General features: G+C 49.4%; 2 protein-coding genes across 2 annotated transcripts; one reads left to right on the forward strand and one right to left on the reverse strand.

Annotated features, from left to right (window-relative positions):
* Nucleotides 1-536: 536 nt before the first annotated feature.
* Nucleotides 537-1,887, reverse strand: AP5S1 (adaptor related protein complex 5 subunit sigma 1). Its single transcript, XM_082281355.1, has 2 exons — nt 1,694-1,887; nt 537-1,237 (listed from the first exon to the last, which is right to left on the reverse strand). The coding sequence occupies exons 1-2, from the start codon at nt 1,849-1,851 to the stop codon at nt 811-813; spliced, it is 585 nt and encodes a 194-aa protein (XP_082137481.1). The 5' UTR covers nt 1,852-1,887; the 3' UTR covers nt 537-810.
* A 9,535-nt stretch (nt 1,888-11,422) lies between these two features.
* Nucleotides 11,423-20,028, forward strand: SH2D4A (SH2 domain containing 4A; the record flags this gene model as incomplete). Its single annotated transcript, XM_082281979.1, has 9 exons — nt 11,423-11,597; nt 12,385-12,544; nt 13,057-13,219; nt 15,210-15,275; nt 15,687-15,822; nt 17,040-17,256; nt 17,649-17,779; nt 18,188-18,408; nt 19,936-20,028. The coding sequence occupies 9 exons, from the start codon at nt 11,423-11,425 to the stop codon at nt 20,026-20,028; spliced, it is 1,362 nt and encodes a 453-aa protein (XP_082138105.1).
* Nucleotides 20,029-20,322: the final 294 nt, after the last annotated feature.

Raw genomic sequence — 20,322 nt, forward strand, 5'->3', positions numbered from 1 at the left:
CCAGTGCCCAGCACCCCTTCTCAGGTGCTCCAGCTTTACTGGTGCAGTTACAAGGGGAAGCACTTTGGGGTCTGGCCCTGTGACTGCACCTCTCCAGGGCCTGGCAGTGCCCAGCCTGTTCCTGGCACACTGGTGGGAGAGCCATGCACGCCAGGTCCTGGCTCCCTGGATTTCCCAGCACCCACAAACTGCTAGGGTAGGACCCTGCTCCCCACTGCACCCTGCAGAGCTCGGTAGGTGGGTGCCAGCTCCTGCCACCTCCCAGGGCATCACATGGGTCCCCTGGCCCCAAGCAGCACCATCTGGGGACAACCACCCTGCTGTGCCAGGCACACGGCTACATCCTGCCCTGCTGCCTGTTTATTTAATCCCCCACACAGACACCCTGATGCCCTGGGGCCAGATGCACACCCCGTGTTCCATGGCAAGATCCCATCCCAGAGCCATGTCTCCCTGCCAGAGGCCCCCTGCCTGCCCCACAGTGCCCAACTGGGGTAACCACAAACCGGGGTCCCTCTTTTAGCGTCCATTCACAGCCACGTGGTGCGGAACGCGGTGCAGGAAAACAGCACAGGAACATGGAACTGTCCCAGCTCCAGATGGATTTATGGGGATAGCTATTAGCTCTCCCATGACACTGTCAGCGTATAAATGGATTAAAACCCGGCTCTTAGTTGGCTCGTTGCTCTTTATTCCAGAACTACTTTTCTCATCCATCCCACTAGGGCTTAGTGACCATGTCAGATCCCTCCCTTGTCTCTCATCCCCAAAACATATCTGGGGATGTTGGGCGGGAATATCATCTGTAGCTCAGCGGGATGCTTTGATGCCCAGCTCCCGGTCCACTGCCTGGAGGAAACGTTCATTGAGAAAAAGCATCTGCCCATGGGGCAGGAGACGATCCAGGAGGCCATCAGCAGCATCAGGACGGAGCAGGACATCAGCACCGGGGCCGAGGAGGCGCAGGGAGAGGAGCAGGCGGGGAGCCAGGCGCCGCAGGGTGATCTCAGCCAATGATAGATTCTCTTGGGGTTCACAAACCAAGGCAAAAGCGAGGGCCAGCACTGATAACCAGACTACTGTCACCCGCTCAGGGAACGGGTCTCCAGGGGGCATCTGGAAAAGACCCCCTGGAGCATCCTGGAGTGACACTGGCTCATCAGGTAGCTGGGGGAGCTGTGGGGAGGATGGGCGCCCCAAGGATGACTGAAGCAGTTGGCACTGAGAGGCCACTTGCCTGGAAGAGAAAAGAGGGACCCTCATGTAAAGGACCCCCGCCTCATACAGGGACAGAGTGACCCCTCTGTTGGGGGAACAGGGTCCCGGAAGTCCTGCCGAGTCCAGCATCCCCAGCAAGGGTGGATCTCATGAATGGGGGGCATGGTCCCGTGGCTCTCGCTGAGCCCTGTCCCCCGAAAAGGGGGCTGCCACAGTTCTGAGGGTCCCACCGGGCCCAGGATCCCCTCAGGAATAGAAGGTGTCCCAGCCCTGGAGGTCCACCAAAGCCCAGGAGCCCTCCCATCAAAAAAAGGGTGTATCACGGCTGTGGGGATCCCAAGGAGAGGGATGCGGTGTCACAAATCCAGGGGGTTCAGGAGATGGAGGGCACCAGGAGGTTCAGGAGATGGGAGGCTCCCACCGAGCCCAGCATCCGCAGGAAGGGGATTCCTGCAGAGGGCGATTTCCCGGGTACCTGGCCACGACGAGCAGCTGCTCCTTGCGGCGAAGGCGCTGCCGGGGACCCCCGAGGGCGGTCTCCGGGGGGGTCCCGAAGGTGCGCGCGTACAGCACGCGGCAGGGGCCGTGGCCGGCGGGCCCGCCCGGCGCCAGCAGCACGAACGCCCGGACCATAGCCCCGGCCCCGGCCCCGGCCCCGGCCCCGGCCCCGGCCCCGGCCCCGGCCCCGGCCCCGGCGCGCCGGAAGCGGCGGCGCTGGCTGGGAAGGAGCGGCCCTCAGTGGGCGGTGGGAGGGGCGTGGGCGCCCGAGCGTGCAGACGGCGGGTCACGATTGGCCAAGACTAGGGGGCAGCGAGAGCTGATTGGCGGGGAAAGGCCGGTGGGCGGGGAAAGGCCGCGGGGGCTCGGCCGAGGCGAAGGCGCTGTCCCGCCTAAACGACCCCTGGCGATCCCTCGGCAGCCATCCGTGCTCCGTGTTCCCCTCCCCGGGGTACTTCCGTGGGTGCGGCCACGCTGCCCCGGCACCGGGAGCGGAGCAGAGCTCTGAGCCCCCACCGTGCTGTCGCCTGGGGTCCAGGTCAGCCCCTGCTCCCGCGGGGTCTCGCTGCTGCCACCCCCCGCGCAGGGACAGCTCTCACTGGGCCAGTGCTTGTCCGCGCCACAGCCGCCCTGCCCCTCAGTGAGCTCTCAGCCCCCCAGGGAAGCTCCCATCGCCCCAGCCCTCGGCCCTGCCAACCGCTACCCCACACCCTCGGCAGCCGCCGTTGCCTTGTGGTGCATTTACGGGTCAGGAGCCACGATGGTCCCCTCTCCCGACGGAGCTAACGGAGTGTGTAAAAAGCACTTCCCATCCTCCCAGGCTCACGGTGCCCAACCCCTAGCTCCTAGTCTAGGCCAATCGTGACCCGCCGTCCGCACGTTCGGGCGCCCCCGCCCCTCCCACCGCCCACCGAGGGCCGCTCCTTCCGAACCAGCGCCCGGAAGCCCCTCCTGTCCCCCAACGTAAACCACAGCTGGCTTAGAGCAGGACAAACTACTTTAAATAAGACGGAAGGGGACCCTTGATGTGGTCAATCTGGTACTTGTATACTGGGAATGCAGCACGGGGTCTGTGGCTCAAAGTGGAAGCACAGCACAGTTTTGGGATCTTAATGCAGGAGGGAGTGTGTGTCCTGGGCATGCGGTGGACACGGCTGGGAGAGGACATGGGGGTAAATGTGGCTTGAGGTGGCTCAGGGGGGCATGGCCGGGGCCAGCATGGAAAGGTGTATTTCTTGTGTGGGGCATATTGAGGAGTGTGTGGCTGGCACAGGGGACATGGAGGGGCCCATGGCCAGAGGGAGCATGGAGAGCGACATGGCTCGGTAGAGGCGTGAGATTCTTCCATGAGACCTTTTCAGCCATGGAAAATATGTTTTCTGCCTCAAGTGGTTTCAGTGACAAAGCTGGTTTTTGACAAATTCTTTATAGCTGTGGCTGGTTATTCATGGGTTGAAGGTGAGGGTGTGAGGGTCTTTCTGCCGTGTTCAGGGCATGTATCCCAGCTATGGTGTCCATATTCAAACTACAGTGTCCATATTCCAGCTATGGTGTCCATCCCAGGCATGGTGTCTGAAAGGAATAAGATGACTGTGTCTTTACAAACAGACTGTGTGAATCTGTTTGTAGATAGGGCTAGGAACTTAAAGATAGGGAAATAACAGAAGAAACTATTAGTTCTAGAAAATGTTACTAATCAACATGGACTGTTGCTCTGCCAAGGCTGTGTTAAATTCCTGAACCTAGAGAAAAAGAACAAAGACATAATGGAATTATTAAATTTCATTCTTTTCTATAACAAAAGGGGGGTGCATATTAGAGGGGGACATAGAATAGGCGATTTGGGAAGTCTGTACCTTCCAAGTACCTCAGCCAATGGGGAAAAGGAAGAAGGTGATGCAGCTGGGAACTTAGGATAAAAAGGGGGTTCATCCCCCAACAATCTGAGAGATCCGATGGCAAATACCCATGGCCTCTTCCTTTATTTGAATAAAGTTATAGGACTCCTCTGTCTCCTTTTTGGACATAAACCTCTGACATTGTGGATTAATTTTCCTAACAGTGTCCCTTCAGAAGTTGTCCCTCTGGTGCTGTCCCCCAGGAGGGGATAGCCAGCCTTAGCCTCATGCAGCCTTAATGCTCATAGTCCAGAGCTGCACCTCGAGCTGATTTCTAGACCTGAGAGCTGCAGCCCCCTGCCATGTTGTGTTCCACTGTAGGACCCTCTTGGGATGCTCCCCCCTGCACCTTCCCAGAGCTGAGACTCCTGTTTGCTCGAGGTCCTCCTTTCTGGCGGGTGCCAGGGTGTCCCCCTGCCTTCCCCATGGCTTATAGCTGCCCTTGACCTGGCTGTGTCCTGCCTTGAGCCTCTGCCTTGTTCGGGGACACCGCTGCTGCAGTCTCAGCACCTACACACACACACACACCTTCATTGCATGAAGCCCATCCCTTACCATGCTCCAGAGTCCCTCATTGCTCACAGGCTTCCTCAGCCTTGTTCGGCACCCCGTACACCACCGCTCAGAGCCTCCCAGCACCCCATTGCTCAGAGCCATCCCTTCCTCAGGACCCCCACGCTCCCGCTCAGGTCACTGGCAGGAGACAGCCAGGAGGAGCCTTATTATCAGCAGGGGCCTGGGCCAGGGCGGTGGCGGGAGCGCGATGGCCGCGGGCAGGGGGTCCCGGTGCCGCTCCCGGGGCTGCGGTGCCGCGCCGCGCCCGCCAGGCGGCGCCCTGTGCGGGGCAGGTGCGCGGCGGCGCCGCCGCTCCTCACAGGCCCCGCCACGGCCGCCAGGGGGCGCCGCCGCCCGGGGCCGCGGGAGCCTGAGGGGGCCTTCCCGGGGGTCCCGTCCCGGGGCAGCAGCTGAGGGTCATCCCCCGGTGACCCTTCCTGCCACCGGGCCTTGCCCGGTTTCTTCTCCCCAGCTCTTTTCCAGAGCCACTGCCGGCAGGACGAGCTCTTCGGCCCCGCGCTGGCTCTGCTGTAACCCGGGAGAATAGCTCGAACCGGCCACGCCCGGAACCACTCGTGCCCGAGCGACCCGCGCCAGGTGTGGATCCCCTAGGAAGACGCCGGCATGCCCGCACCGAGGGCGATGCTGCTGCTGCCTGCCCTCAGCACGGTCCTGCCAGCACCCACCCGGCTCAGTCCACCCAGAGGTGCTGAGGGGAGTTAGCGGCTCCAGTTCCTTTGTGACTCCAGTTTGTTTGCGTCTCCTCCTCGGGGAAGGCTCCTGTCTAGTGTCTGCTCCACCTCATTTGCAGCTTCAGGTGATTTGTTTCTGTCCCCAGTTTGTCTCGGATTCAGCTCATAGATGGGTCCAGTTTGTTCTGGCCTCCAGCATCTTTTAGACTCCAGTTTGGTTTCACCTTCCCCAGCTTCATTTCGGCTCCAATTTATTTGCAGCTCCAGTTTGTTTCCATGTTTGGTTTGTCTGTTCATTTCTGCTCTGGCTCATTACATCTTGTGCCTGTTCAAATGATCCTGGCTTTTGACAGGGACACAAATCAATCACTATCATAACTTAAATATGAATGAACATAATTGTATGTTGTCTAAAGATGGACTAAGCTTCTTGGAGTAATGCAAGTGGACCCTCAGCCTCCAGTAGGATTCCCCACAGGTGCCTCCATACTGGTGCTCACTGTCAGGAAAATCCACAAACACCAGAGGTTTATGTCCAAAGAGGAGACAGAGGAGTCCTGCAACTTTATTCGAATGAAGGAAGAAAGTCCACTGGGGCACACGCCCACAGGGTTTCCTCTCTTGAGGTTTTGGAGGGCGCAGCCTCCTTTTATCCCAAACTCCCGGCCGCACGTTGCCCTCTTCCTTCCCCCATTGGCTGAGGTAGCAGGAAGGTACAGCCTTCCTGAACTGCCTCCCACATATCCCCCCTTGAACCTACTATTTTACCCCAAAGTTCAGAAACTCGGGCTTATGCAGACCCACTTGTCTGTTTCAAGAGCCAAACTGTCTGGGCTCTGCAACAAACCTGGTGCCCAAAGTTAGTGGAGACATGAAAACCCATTTCAAAGATGTTAACACCCATACCTTCACTCATCAAATTGTTTGTAAAGACATGAACTTTCCTCTCACCACCTTGATGGATAACGGGAGTGAAGTTTCAAACAACGTAAATAACAAAGTGTTTAAGCAATGGAAGCAATAACCACAGGAATGGGGAAGACAGAAAATTGATGGCCTAAGTTCTTGAAGGGGGGAAAAACAAAGAAAGATAACACCCTTCTTATCCAGGATGTGTAATGATGAACTAAAAAAATCCCCACTTTTGACTGGTTCTGTAGTGAGAACTTGCCCTAGTGATGAACTTTTGCTCCTTATGATAGTAAAAACCAGACCCCAGCTCAGGCACTCCCGCCTACAAAAAGGCCACCACTCACCAAGCATGCGCTATGATTTCTTGGGACACAATGGCTTTAATTTGAAGTAAAGAAAGGATGAGCCAGTAACAACTTAAGCCAAGCAGTGACTTAAGTAAGATTTAATAGCCCAAGATTGTAACTCTGTAAGTAGGCCTGCTTTTTTGCACCTTGGGGTGCTGGCTCTGGGGTTTACCTCCCAGCACCTCTTTCTGCGCAGAACTGTAAATCAAATTATGTGTCATGGTTATAAAAATCCCCGTTTTTACAGTGACTGAATTTGGTTGAGTATCTGATTCTGTGTGTTAACCTATAGAAGCTCTCACCCTTTTTACCACACTGTTAATCCCCTCAGTAATTTTGATATAGGAAGATGATCCAAGAAGTGTTTGCACATTGTTCTAGCAGGGAAGATACATTTTCCTTGAAAGCAGAGTCCGGTGGCCTCAGACTGTGTTCAGTGGCTGCTGCTGTATCAAATTATTTTCCTTTCTTGCCATTGCCACCCATTCATACCTGCTATAAGATAACTGCTGCCCCCTCCAGCAATATCAGGGACCTATAGGGAAAGTCAGTTCAGATATAGGTAATTTCAAGGTAGTTTATGTTGTGGTGACTTCATTGGTTTTGTTCTTTCAAGCATTATATGCCAGCCTTATGCAGAGTCCAGTCCATAAAGTGGCTACAAGACAGCTGAAGAGGGGCTTTGGACAAGGGCATGGAGTGATAGGGCAAGGAGGAATGGCTTCAAACTGACAGAATGCAGGTATAGATTATGCCTCAGGAAGAAATTCTTGCCTGTGAAGGTATTGAGGCACTGGAACATCCCTGGAAGTGTTCAAGACCAAGCTGGGTGGTGCTTTGAGCACCCTGGTCTAGTGGCCCTGTCCATGGCAGAGGGGTTGGAACTAGATGATCTTTGAGGTGCCTTCCAACCCAAGCCATTCTATGATTCTAAGATACAAGGTCTGGTTCTGTCTTCTGGGGGCTATGCTTGTGCAGTTGTGTTTTCCTTCTGTTATACCCAAACTAGAAGTTTTCCTTCCGTCTGAAATAAAAAAACCCAGTAGGCTGAAGCAAAATTAAACAAAGGAATGAATCACTCCTCTATTTAGAACAGGATGAGGATTAAAAAAAGCCCCAAACAAACAAGAATAAAACAAACAAATGAACAGCCAAACCCCAAAGCACAGAAGGATATTTTGGTACTAACCTTGCCGGTGCAGCTGCTAACATAAAAGTTTTCTGACACAAGTGCATGTTATGGACCAATGTGTAACAGTTAACCCATGAAGGCCTGTGTACTCAGAGCAAGGCTGGGGAGCTGGCTGCACTGATTTCAGGTGGGTTTTGCAATTCTGCTTTGCTTCACTTATGAAAAAAATCAGAAATGCCGTCATAAAATCTGGCAGAGAGCTGATGGCATTGGAATGGCTGGAACTGAAGAAATCCAGAAAAACCTGAGCTTCCTAGTGCTGCTGGGCTTAGTTTGGCAAGTGAGAGGAAATTCAGTTGCATTCTCACAGCCCAGCCTCTTGATCAGGGAAAAGAATTCCCAGTGGTGTCTCTGAAGCCACTTCTTACAAATAATCAGCTCCAAGGACAAGCTCTTGACTCAAAATAATACAGTTCCACCATTTACTGAACGATGTGGTCTTATCTGCCTTTTATGGGGAAAACTACTTTATGACAATAGAAATCCTCTTAGGTCATCAGCCAGTACCCTGAAGCAGCCTTTCTCGTGTTCTCTTTTCTCCTCACCTTTGGGTTTCTTGGCTTATTTTTAGTTTACAGTTACTGCCACATTTACAGTGGAGATGTGTGCAGCAGGTTGAACAAGCTGCCTCCCTGAAAATGAGCGCAAGACCCACTGTTTCACTTGTCCACTGTTTCATTTTACACCCTCCTGTTTGATTTCTTGGTGAAAAACATATCTATGATTTTCTGTGTCTGTCTATTGTTTTCTTGGAGAAACTTTCCTTCCGCTGGCAGCACTGATGGTGAGGACTAGTATGTCCAGGTGGGAGTGTCTTGGGAGCCTGTCATGTCCAAAGTGTCACTGCACACGTGAGCAGGAGCTCGTGCCAGCTCTTCTCAAAGCTATGGCACTTTCATGTGTATTAATAGGATTGTTTTCCCTGTTAATGGTAGATGATTTACAGGAACACAGAGAAGAGGCTGCTCTCCAGTAGGAGATTTAAATGCTGTGTGACCTTGCATTTTGAAGGATCATTTAGCCTTTGAATTTTGTTTACCCTAATGGCTTTCAGGTTGACTATCTTACACATCAATGCCAGAGTCCCAAAGACCTGGTTTGGCTTCCCACCTTCCTCCACTTAGTTTTTGCTATTTTTGGTTACTTCCGTCTCTATTCCTCCACAAAACCAGCTCCCACCTACCACTCCCATGAAAAAAAAATGCAACAGTAGAAAGTTTAACAGGACCTCTACCAGAGTTTTCCTTCAAATTACCTGCTTGGAGGTCCCTCTGCCATTACTGCAGTCTTTGGCTTCACTAAGTTTGAGCTGTAAATATACTTCTTACAGCTGGAGCAGCATCTGCAAAACCCCTTCCAGCCAGGTGTCAGTAACATGGCTTTGATTCAAACTTTGGGAACAGTATATGACTGATTACAAGGATATCCAGCTCCTAGATCTTTAATGAAGTAACTGCTAAAACAGAAATACTGCAAACCTCTCGAGATGCTTATGTCATTTCTCAGTGTTTAAATAGCTGGTGCTTTAAAGGGTACCTTTGGGATAGAGCATTATAAATGTCCTCTTACAACCAATGTTACAAGGAGATCCAACTCTGCAAAACTGCATCAGTGCTGTGAAACTTGTTTGCTGAGCACCCTTCAATCTTGCCAACACACTGCATCCCCAGGCATGGAGAGAGGGACCAGTTTGCCACCACGGCATATGGCAGAGCACATGATGTCCTCCTAAGTAAATGCCATAGCAAGGCCATTCCCACTCCTGAGAAGACAGAGCAGCGACATGCTGCTGCATGCATTCTGCTGATGGATTCTCATGTGTCATGTCCCAGGAAGCTCTTCCCTCTCTATAGCTGCCACCTCCATGGCTAAAGGGCAGCTCAAGACCCTTTGGCTGCTGAGCTGAAGAAACTCTGCCATCAGGGGGGTACTCAAAAAGCATTGCCCAAGTCAGAGCACCCCCCCAAAAAACTTTTTTTTAAATCAAGAAAGTAGTTTGTTTAAACAAAATCCATACAGATTTAGAACAGCAGCTTCATGTTTCCTTCTAGAATGAAGTTAACATTTTTAACAGGGAAAGTATTAAGTAATCAGAGAAACAAAATAAAAATGAGAAGGCTTAACACCATCTCCTGATCACTGCACCCTCTCCAGGACTCTTGCTCCTGCTCCTGGCCTCTGCTGCAGACAATGCACTTCTGGGACCATGATCTGCTCTGTTGTTGCCTTGGGGTCCTTGAGGAGCAACTTCTCTCCCTGCCTACAGCTCCTCCCCCTGCTCCAAGCTCCTTTCAAGCTCTCCCTGCTGAAAGTACATCGGCACTTCACTGCAGTGGGGCTCCAGCCAGCTCTGTCTCTGGCAATTTTAAGGCAAGCCATAATCAGAAGCAGTGGGATGCTTGAGACAGACTGCTTGCTCCCAGCACAGGTACAAGACAGAGGAAAGTGGACCAACGCAGCAGGTACTGTTCTGACAGTCTGACTTTATGAAGGCTGCTATTGTGCTGTCCCATTTCATCTAAATAATTGTGTGCTCTGTGTGTGCTCCTTGGAAAGCTTCAGTATTGCACTTGCTGGCTACTCTACTACCTCCTTCTTTGTTATTTTATTTGTCAGAAGCCAAGCAGTCATACTGTGAAGCTGAAGGTGCTCCCAGCACTTTTTTTCCAGTGTTTGGGTTCCTAGAAGTCCAGTCCCTCTCCTGTAAGATGGCTAATTGACCTGACCCGGTCAACTTGATTTAATATATAGTCCCACTTCATGCCGGCACAGGCCATTCTGCCATGTCTCTGCCCTTTATACTTCCACATTACTGCCTCAATAACCCTCTGCCTCCCACTTACTATGCTATGTTCTAGCATGCTTGTTCCTTAGACTCCCAGGATTTGGGCAGAAGGACATGAACAATCCCATTGCTTTAATTTTCCTTGTAGTCTGATGGCAGTATTTCCCAAGAGTTTGTCCAGAAAGTCCCTACCACCTCTGGCCAGTCAGCCACCCTTCTCTGCTGTTGCACTTAATACATGGCTGTCAGCCTCCCCATGTCACCGAAAGCACTGCCAACTAATGTCCTGATCTCCATGAGTTTATCCAGATAAGATAAGGAAAATAGTTGGTTTCAAGGTCTTTAGTCCACATTTCTACTTTCTTATTTGCCACCTTCCTAAGTGACAGGAGAGCTTCCAATTTTTCAGTGAAATCCCCATTGTAAGTGTAAATCCATGAGCATAAAGCAAGGCTGTGTGGGTGTTAGTACCTCGCCAGTGTGAACTGGACACAAGGCAGTATCCTGGGCAGGAACAGGGGTGCCCCTTCTCCCCATCGGCTTCATCCTGTCAGACAAGGATGTCCCATGCCAGGCTCACCACGTGGGCAGGGTGCATCAACAAGATGTGTCAGAGCAGGACCTGTCTCAGACACTGACTATCCAAATTGCCTTTCTTCAAACCAGCTGCACTCCTTGTGCTCCCTTGACTTGCTGGGAGGCTGACTTTGATGGACAGGAGCTCCCCAAAATTCGCACTCCCACCTCAAAAGCAGAGTCGAAAGTCCTCCCTATTTTTCTTCGGTAAAATGAGGTAGGCCGGGCTTTTGATCATCAAAGTTTTCCTGTTTAGAAGGAGGAGGAGCCATCTAGTCATGGGTTCATTGATTCCCTGCCCAGCAGGAATGTTTGCTTGGGCACAGCCAAGCCGCACCTCTGATGACTAACAGGCAGTGCGCTCTCTCTTTGATATACTATCAGCTGGGTTTAGCAGAGTATTAACACAACCTCCCCACTCCAGGCCTCGCCCCTTCTGGTCAGCTCTCCCTGCAGAGCGGGCAGGGGCTGCATGAGAGCTGAGCTCACCTCTTATTCCAAGGAATCTTAACAGCAGGTTTTAAGCTACTTACTTACTTTTTTTGGTCTGTGCAGGAAGTCTGAGCTAAAAAAAAAAAAAAAAAAAAAAAAAAAAAAAAAAAAAAAGAGACAGAAGTATAATTGCTCTGGCACGCCTGCATTCCTACTTCAGTCTCAGACGGGCGGGCACTCTTTCTTGTCGGAGCCAGAAAGAGGATCTGATCCCTGAAGATCATTGCCACAAAAGTACGTAAGTGAAACCTGCAGCCATGCTGAAACAGATACTATCAGACATGTACATCGATCCGGAGCTACTGGCAGAACTCAGCGAGGAGCAGAAGCAGATCCTCTTCTTCAAGATGAGGCAGGAACAGATCAGACGGTGGGAGGAAAGAGAAGCTGCTGCAGAAAAGATTTCAGCAAAGAAGCCGCTGGTAAGAAAAGGTAAGTTTCTGCCTCCTGGCTGCTTCACCTTCTGGCACATAAATGGCTTAGTCAACTGCTTCCTAGAAATAGGAAGTAATGTATCCTTAGAGCAATTTCTTCTCCAAGGGATGTGACATAGGCTTATTTCCAAAACATAACTAAATCCACCTGCAATAGGGTAGTTTGGCCAGGCACACAACGGTTTTTACTCCCTGGCCCAGACATTCTGTCCTTGACGAAATTGCTCAACTCCCCTCGCTGGGAAGACAGGGCTTACTTGCCCCCAGGAGATGCATCTCATTAAGTTTCCCACTAAATGGTGCCTCTGAATCTGTCTTTAACATAACCATGGATTTGAATATCTGTCCTGAGGCACCAGATCTGATAGGGAGTTCCCACTGAGAGTTTAGACCTGAAGTTCCCTTGCCAGGATTACACAGCATGCCAGCTGCTAGGAAGATAGCACTCTTCTCCCAGGTCTCCCCCATGTGCACTATTTGCAGGTAGCTCACCCTCATATAGTTTGGGGAGGACAGTGGTCAGGAATTAAAGCAAGAAAAGAAACAGTGGTGAGTCTTCTCCTTTGCTCCCAGACTCAGAAATGCCTCCTTCACTGACCTGGCTCAAGTAGTATGAAAAAACTGGGAAGCGTGGGCTGCATCCCAGTTGAGCTTTCCTCATGTACAGTTGCTTATGGGGGGGCTGTGTCACAAACAGCAGTTGGTAGGGCACAGCAGGTGCAACACAGGCCCTGCAAAGAGCTACCCAGTAAACAGCATTTGCCAAAGAGCTCCTTCTTTTCCAGCCAACAGGAAGTCAGTGACATGGAAACTCGGTGCTGACAATGATGTGTGGGTCTGGGTGATGGGCGAGCATCCTTCAGATAAATCCTATGAAGCCATCTGTGAAGAGATCCAGGCACAAAGAGCAAAGCGCTTAGTGAGAGAGAAAGGCCGGGAGGGCAGGTAAGCACCCTTCAGCTGAAGGACTCACTGGGCAGATATGGAGGAGAAGGCTTTTCTAGGGACACACAAGCTGGAGTCTTCTCTGTAGGGGCTGTGGTTACCACTGTCACACTGGCCTTGCTGGCAAAAGGCAGAGGCAAAGGCTGGAGAGGACACACAATGCAGGCAGAGACCAGCTGCAGCCTGAGACTTGCCCTGGCTCACTGAGGCTCCCATGACATGGTTCCTGCGTGGGACCCTCTGCAGACCACAGGAAATGCTGATGCTGTTACTGCAGCAGGTGATGGGCTTGGATCGGGCTGATTCACCAGCAGGTGCCCACGTACAGCCGGACAACAGTTACTCACCACAAGTCATTAATTTAATTACTCACCTGCCTGATCTGGAGATATAACTGCCTATGCACATGTGGCTTCATTGCAGCTCTGCTCTGCTCACATGTAGCCTCCTCACAAGATGCTCAGACAGCAGAAAGTGACTCGCTCCTAAGTCCTCTCTCGCTTGCATTTCAGAGAGACTGACTCTTCTGCAACATGGCCTTTACACCCACAACCAGGACTTCTGGCTGAGACAGATCTTCATGGGAATAAAAAAAACACTGCAGAGAAAAAGGAGGAACATGGGAGAAAAATAACTGATATTGATACAACAGGAAAAAGTCAGGAACTCACAAAGGTAGTTTTCCATTTTCCCATAACTATAAGAAACACGTGTTTTTGAGGTCTAGGAAGTGCAGCAAATCCTGGCTGCTGCAAATACAAATCTGAAGGGAAAAAGCTGTCTATCTGCTAAGGCTTTTCTTCTATAGTCAGAGAAGAAGCCATATTATTACATCCTTAAGACTCGGGAGGTCCATGTGCTATTCTCAGCTGGGATAGATCTCTCTGCACCAATGGATAAATTACTCTGAATTCCTTTGCTTCCATTCTCTGTGGGTAAAACAAGGGGTGAAGTACTTTCCCTTCTGCGCTGTGGCTGGTTTGGATGGTTATTGGGGCAAGACCAGGGAGGCTATCCCAGGATCTGTACATGCAAGGCCACAGCCCTCAGACAAATGATTTACTTTTATAAAAGACCAAATGAAGATAATTTTACTGGCATCATCTAATATGCATATTTTAGGTGGTTCTTGGAGTTTTTTGTCTTCTAAAACAGAAAACAGCTTATGATCTTGACAGCACAGGACAACTCCAAATGCAGTAATACAGTGTCTGCTTTCCTGTGGAGTTTCATTACAGAAATATTTTTTCCCAGCAATAAATACATTTGTGCTTTTTAACTGGCTACAAAAAGCCATTTGCAGAGAAAGGAAAAAGAGAAGAGTTAAATTAACTACCCATGCAACCATAGTTGAACAGAACACCCTGCCAATTTAATGGGAGAAGTCCAATCTCATGCAGCAGTTTTCATTCAGCCTTGAATGAACTTGTATGAGAGTATATTCTTTTATCGTACAGCCACTCCGTACTTCGGTATAAAAAGTATGATAACAGAAGGTTGGGTTTTGGCAAAATGCTCTCCTGCTGCTACCAAAATAGTGAAGGGAATTTGGAGTGACTGTCTCCTTTATCAAAAGCCTCTGAGTCACATGAGTTTTTTCTCTGTACTGTTTGCTGAAGTTGAGCAACTATGTGGGAGATTGTTTTTCAAAGGAACTTATTAGTCAAAGCTGACAAAAAACCCCAAAACAAAACAAAAAACCAAACAAGCCACCACAAAAATCTACCCCCCTTTCAAAGTCTTACACATGGAAATAGATGGGGGTTGTATATTTTCCTTTCTTTTCTGTCATTATATTATTAGTAAATTTTCCCAGGTTTCTGGGGCTTTTGCTATTAGAAGGAGGGCTCCAGAATGAAGTCTCCTGTTGTATTTTCTAGGCTTGGAGAGGGGCTTGTTCCCACCTCCTGCATGAAAATGAAAATATTTTCCTCTGAGATCTAGTTCTCATTTAACCTGAGAGATCCAGGTATCATGCTGCAGGGAATAGGGCTGATCTAAGAAAAAAGTCCTGCTTCACACGCATTTGAAGTTCCTAGTTTCCTGCTGAGGAGAGGGAAATTGTAAAGCCATGTTCATATTAAATATTAGCCAAGTAGGTGATGGAGCTAAAAGGAAGTGTGTCCTTGGTAAGCAGACTAGTACAGTTAACTCATCTGTGGGACGCAGTTGGGGTCTGCTGAGGAGGTGGGTGGGTGTTTACTCAAAGCCAAACCTAACAGTTCATCTGCCAAGGCAGCTCTCAGCTAGGGACTGCTGGCAGGGCAGCTGGGCTGGTTTGCAGGGAAGAGAGAACACGAAATATCCAGCCAGTTGGGTCAGTTTGTCAAGTAGGAGTTTGCAGCAACACAGCCACAGCTGCAAACATGCACAGGCAGGTTCTGCAAGGGATTGCTTTAGAGGAAGGAAAGAAAGGGGCACTTGTGAGCATTGCTTAGCAAATCTACGCATGCTTTTGGCAATCCTGACACCCCTGAGTTCTCCTCCTGAGGCATTTTTGGCCTAATATGATGGGAAAATCCCCCCAATGTTTGTCCGAACAGGCTGGCAAAATTTGTTAACAAATGTCACGTGACTGCTTTTGCATTAAACACCTATTGCACCAAAAAAAGAGCAATTGTCCTAATGTCATATTTATTTCTTACCACTCTTTTGCTCTGCTCAGAGGGGAACCAGAAATGTTCACCAGATGCTGGCAGATTGCCATGTGAGGAAGCATAACTTCCAACAGGTAAGTGGCAACCTATCATGTACCTAACACATTGAGTGGGGTCAAGGCTTTATCCTAGAGTCCCAGTCAGCTTCAGAGCCTCATGGGAGCCAAGAATGTTCTCACCTTTTGGGCCAGTTTTATCCAGTATTGCCATGCTTCTCATGTATGGTGTGATGATTTGGAGGTGATACAAAGCAGGCCAGGCTGGCAGATTGGGGAGTAGCACAGGGAGATACTCCTGATGATTTTTGGTGAACCGTTTTCCCTTCCTGCCTCAGTTGTCACCTGCAGTAAAGACGAAGGGTCTGTATGTTGTTGAAATTGGAGGGATTCACTGTAAAGAATGGAGTTCCCAGAATTTCAAGGCTAGCTAAAAAGCAGGGCTAAAACTTGCCTGCGAGACAGCTGAATATACTGTTTCTTTCATAGATGAAGGAAGCACAGAGGAGAAATTCAGAAGAGATCACAGCCCCCCAGGAGCCAATACCACAGAGCCGCTGCAGCACAGAGAGCCAGAGAACGCTGCAGAAATCGGATGAGAATGAGCCTGAATGGCAGGAATTCTGTAAGACCTTAAAATGACCTTTTCCTATAAGGCCTGAGAAATCCTAGAGCTCTGTGGGGTCATCTCAACGCTTCTCCTGCCATACTAGAACTAAATAATAGGTCAGAGAGTGGAGAGTACTGCCAAGAAATACAGCACTGTATTACCAGAAATGTTTCTGAGTCCACACAGCACCGAGACTAGAGATGGGCAGGGGAATGGAAAACTTTTCCAACTGATACTATGTTAAAACAAGCAACAAATAGGAACCACATGAGTGTAGCCAGTACAATTAATTTTAAACTAGAGGCTGGCCTTTTGTAGGACTTTGCAGTAACCATTGCTGTCAAGGACAAGGATAATGGGTAACAGGGACTAATCAAAAAGGGCTTCCCTGTCATTCAGGCATGGTCCCACCTAAGTAAAGCCCTGCTGCACTGTCTCATGTAATGAATCCCAATGATAGAAAGGAAAATGGCAAACAGTATGAGAATTGCAGTAGCATCCATCAGTGCTGCCAAATGCTTCCTGAAGGAGAACCTGATGCACTTTTTTTCCCAGTTCCTTCCCTGCTGCTCAGTAGATGGCAATGGTGTACCACCAGTTGCTTCCACTTCAGTCTAGGGGTTTTATTTTTCTGACCGATAAAAAAAATGCTGACTGGAGAGCTGGTTACTCCTGCAGATTCCAGGGTGAGATGGACCTAGACAATCAAGGCAGTTTTATAGGGAAAAAACCCAAACGAAACCACACTCAAGTTCTCCACTTCCCGTAAGAGTTTCAGCAAGACTCCTTCCCACCCTCCGAAATGGATTAGCACTTTCAAATCCTTCAAATGATTGATTTGGGGTCATTTCAACAGCCTTAACTCCATAAGCCCTGCCTCCCCCACCAGCTTACATGAAAGGCACTACAGAAATCCATGTCTGAACCAGGAGTCAGCGTCTGAAACAAAACCAGTAGGTCTCTAAGTACAAAGGGACCTGGTACCAAGAAAAAACACACAGATTTTTAATCTTGTCTGAGGAAAAAAACCTGGTTTTTAATCTCTTAAAGGAATTAAAATGATGCTACTTAACACGTGGGAGACTCGTGGCAAATGGCCTCACAACTGAGTGAATTTTTCAGCTTGTGAAATGGGTTATTCTTCCATTTCATCAAGCATGAAGATGGCCAAAGGGTAGCAAGTTTTAAACTTGCTGCTTCTTCGCTCCTGTAGGACTCCTTTTTTGTTCCAGTGCGGAAATCCAAGGCAGCAGATGAGAAGAGACGCTCCCTTGCACAGCAAGCCAGAGATGACTACAGGAGGCTTTCACTGCAGGGCATCCACAGAGGGAAGCGGGCAGATATTTCCAAGGGTGCCACAGCAGGAGATAGGCGACCACTTCAATATCCACCTCTCCCCCCCAAGCCTAAACTTCCACCTCCTGCAATGGCAAATGGGAGAGCAATTAGGTAAGGAAGCTCCTGTGCACTGTGGAAAGGAGAAGGGATGAAATTCTTTTGCTCTACCATGGGATGGTTGAGAAGGGAATGGTTAGCTCTCCCCCTTGTGTGGAAGAAACACCCAGCAGGGAAAAACACAGGTTATATTCTAGCCTAGGGTGTGATGAGGCTTTCAGGTGTTCATTCCTAGAGGTTTAGTTAGTAGCGTGTCCAAAGCCTGGAGCACATAGAGCCCCTATGATGCCAGATGTCCACTGAAAACCATATTCCACACAGCTGAACTGGTATAAGCTGCCTGTTTAGGACTGCTCTTAAAATCCTAAGCAAAACGTAAGTCCTGCACAGGGACTCAAAATGTGTTGTTTGAACCTGATGCACAAACCAGAGGTCTTTCCTAACAGGAAAGAGGGAGTCCAGAGGACAATCTCCAATTCTACCGAAGAAAGCATCATCAAGTGGTTCAAAGAGGAGCAATTCCCTCTCCGAGCTGGCTATCTGAAAACCACAGACACAATAGCACCTTGGTTCCATGGTGAGTCCTGGGCATTTCCACTGCAACCCAACTGTTAAAGGAGTTTTTTCTGCTAACGTGGCTGCTAACACAGGCTGGGCTTGGGAGTAAAGCTCCTATACTGGAATCAACATACAATAACCGCAATACCATTCTCTCTCTAACACAGCAACAGTCCTTTCGAGCCTCTGTGTTTGTCATTCATCGTTGGCCAAGTGTGGAACAGTTAACAACAAGCAGTTGGCATGTGGCCATGGCCTGTTACTAGCAATGACAGCACTCTTTTTCCTGGGCTACTAGGCAAGAAAACAGTGAAAGGGATGGAAGTGCCACGGACTGGTTTTAGAGCAGGTTTCTTGTGAGAACTGTTCTGCCCAGTCCTGCACAAAAGCTTTTCTCCCTTCAGTTTTCTGTTTTGGTTTTTAACAGGTATCCTGACATCTAAGAAAGCGGAAGAGCTTCTGAATAAAACAGTACCAGGGAGTTTTCTGATCCGGGTCAGTGAGAAAATCAAAGGCTACGTGCTCTCCTATTGGTCTGTGGAAGGATGTAAACATTTCCTCATTGATGCCTCCAGTGATTCCTACAGCTTCCTTGGAGTGGACCAGCTGCAACATTCAACACTGGCTGACCTTGTAGACTACCACAAGGTGAACATCTACTAATGCATTCTTTAACCATTTAATTGCCTCAGGGCCCTTCAAAATAAGAAAGAAACCATTCAGTTGTTTTGAAGTAGGTAACTAGACCCGTTTGAACTGCTGCTGGGTATCTTGTGTGCTGCTCCAGAAGGGTATGTCAGCCTGACTGGTATAGCCTAGATGACCTAATACATCTCAGACATCTTAGATTTGACTCACTCACACTCAAGCTCACAGAACACCTTGCACACAGGGCCCAAGTTACTTACAAGCTACTTAGTAGAAATGTTGATGAGACGTGACAGCGTACTCATGCAAACGCCTTTCTTTTGTATTCTCTCCATGGTTAAGGGGTACTGGCAAGTTGGGTGAACACAAAATCCTGCTTACATCCAGCGTCAGCATGAAAGAAAGCAAGGTATCTTTATAATCTCAAAGCAGGCAAGGGGTGGTACTGAACAAAGGTAAAAAATAGAAGGGAAGGAGCAAGGTTGGCAGGCTCTTGCAACAGTAACAGTGGTGTTTACCAGCACTGACTGCAGTTACATGGGCTTTAAGGAGAGCCAGATGGATTGTTCATTTGTATACTGTAAGATCTGCCCAGGGACAGGACAATAATTTTTCTCATAGGTTCACTTAAAATTCCTGTTTCTTTTAAATAAGTACCTAGCTTAATACAGACATGGCTAAACAAAACTGGACATGAGAACAATAGCTATGCTCATTTGCTCTACAGAACTGTACCTGGGCTGACTGAACTTGCTTCTTGCATGATTTTCACAGTTCAGGCTGAAAGTATTAAAAGCAGGAGTTATACAGCTATTTGTACCAGAGCTGGAGGATTTAAAGCCTGGCTCTGCATGGCTACATCAAAGATAGAGCCATGCCCACAGTCTGCAAAGAATCCTGCAGACCCCCTCCACTACAGCATGTGTGGGCAGCTGAACCCACTCTGCCAAAGTGCCCCACTGGGTTCTGCTTATCATCCACTAGGTGACCATGAAAGAAGGCAAGTCCCCACCATGCATCTGTTGCTAGGATGGAGAACAAGACTGGAAGCAGAGACTGTACTATCAGGGAATTCCCTGGTTAGAACAGGACGTGCCTGAGCAGAGGGTGTGTGCTGTCTCCAGAATCCACCCTTGTCCTTCCCACAAACACAGCCAGAAGCACAGTCCACAATCCCTGGTCCTGCTTTACCTGCATGCTGCACAGTCCTGGCTCCAGCACTTTCTGGGCAGGGCACCACTCCATGTCAGAGAAGCTGTAGTTTCCTCAGAGATGAGCACAGCTCTTTCCTAGAATTGCCGGACCTGTGTCACTGAGTTACGGCACCGGGCACAGATGTGTTATGAAGACAGAGGGCAGCCATTTTTGCCCTTCCCGAGTTCTCCAGGGAACTAAGCTGTTCACACACAGTGGTGTGAATACATCCACACCATAACAGAGGCAGGGAGACTGCTGTCCACCTTGTGAGGTTGTTAACAGGCAGGGTCTGTTTGAAAGCTGCTGTTTGATTATATCCTATATCAACAGGATGAACCGATCACTTCCTTGGGGAAGGAGCTGTTGCTTTACCCATGCGGCCAAGAGGACCAAGAGCCAGATTACATCTCTCTCTTTGTGTGAACCTCCCCATCTCACTGGGCAGCCCCAGGCTTGTATTCACAAAGAACTTGGAACCGAACTTGGAACCAGAGCTCCTGATACTTACCTGAAACCATAAGTGCCTCTATTTTATATCCTTCACAACAAAGCAGTAGGAAGTAATGTTGTGAGCTACAGGATGCGTCAGCCCAGCAAGCTGCAAAGCACCTGGATACATCCCTCAAGATGAAGTGAATGAATTGACGAAGTAATCAGTTGAACAGGGAGATACTGCCATGGATTTTCAGTGGGTTTTTGTAGGTTTCTTTGGGGACT

This window comes from Coloeus monedula, assembly GCF_965178545.1.
Source record: "Coloeus monedula genome assembly, chromosome: 5".
NCBI classification, from domain to species: Eukaryota; Metazoa; Chordata; class Aves; order Passeriformes; family Corvidae; genus Coloeus; species Coloeus monedula.

Excerpts from the sequence above, each read along its gene's own strand:
- AP5S1 (XM_082281355.1), bottom strand. The coding sequence starts at position 1,851 with ATGGTCCGGGCGTTCGTGCTGCTGGCGCCGGGCGGGCCCGCCGGCCAC. Across the intron at positions 1,238-1,693 it reads CAGCTGCTCGTCGTGGCCAG|GCAAGTGGCCTCTCAGTGCC; the intron begins GTACCCGGGAAA and ends TTTCTCTTCCAG.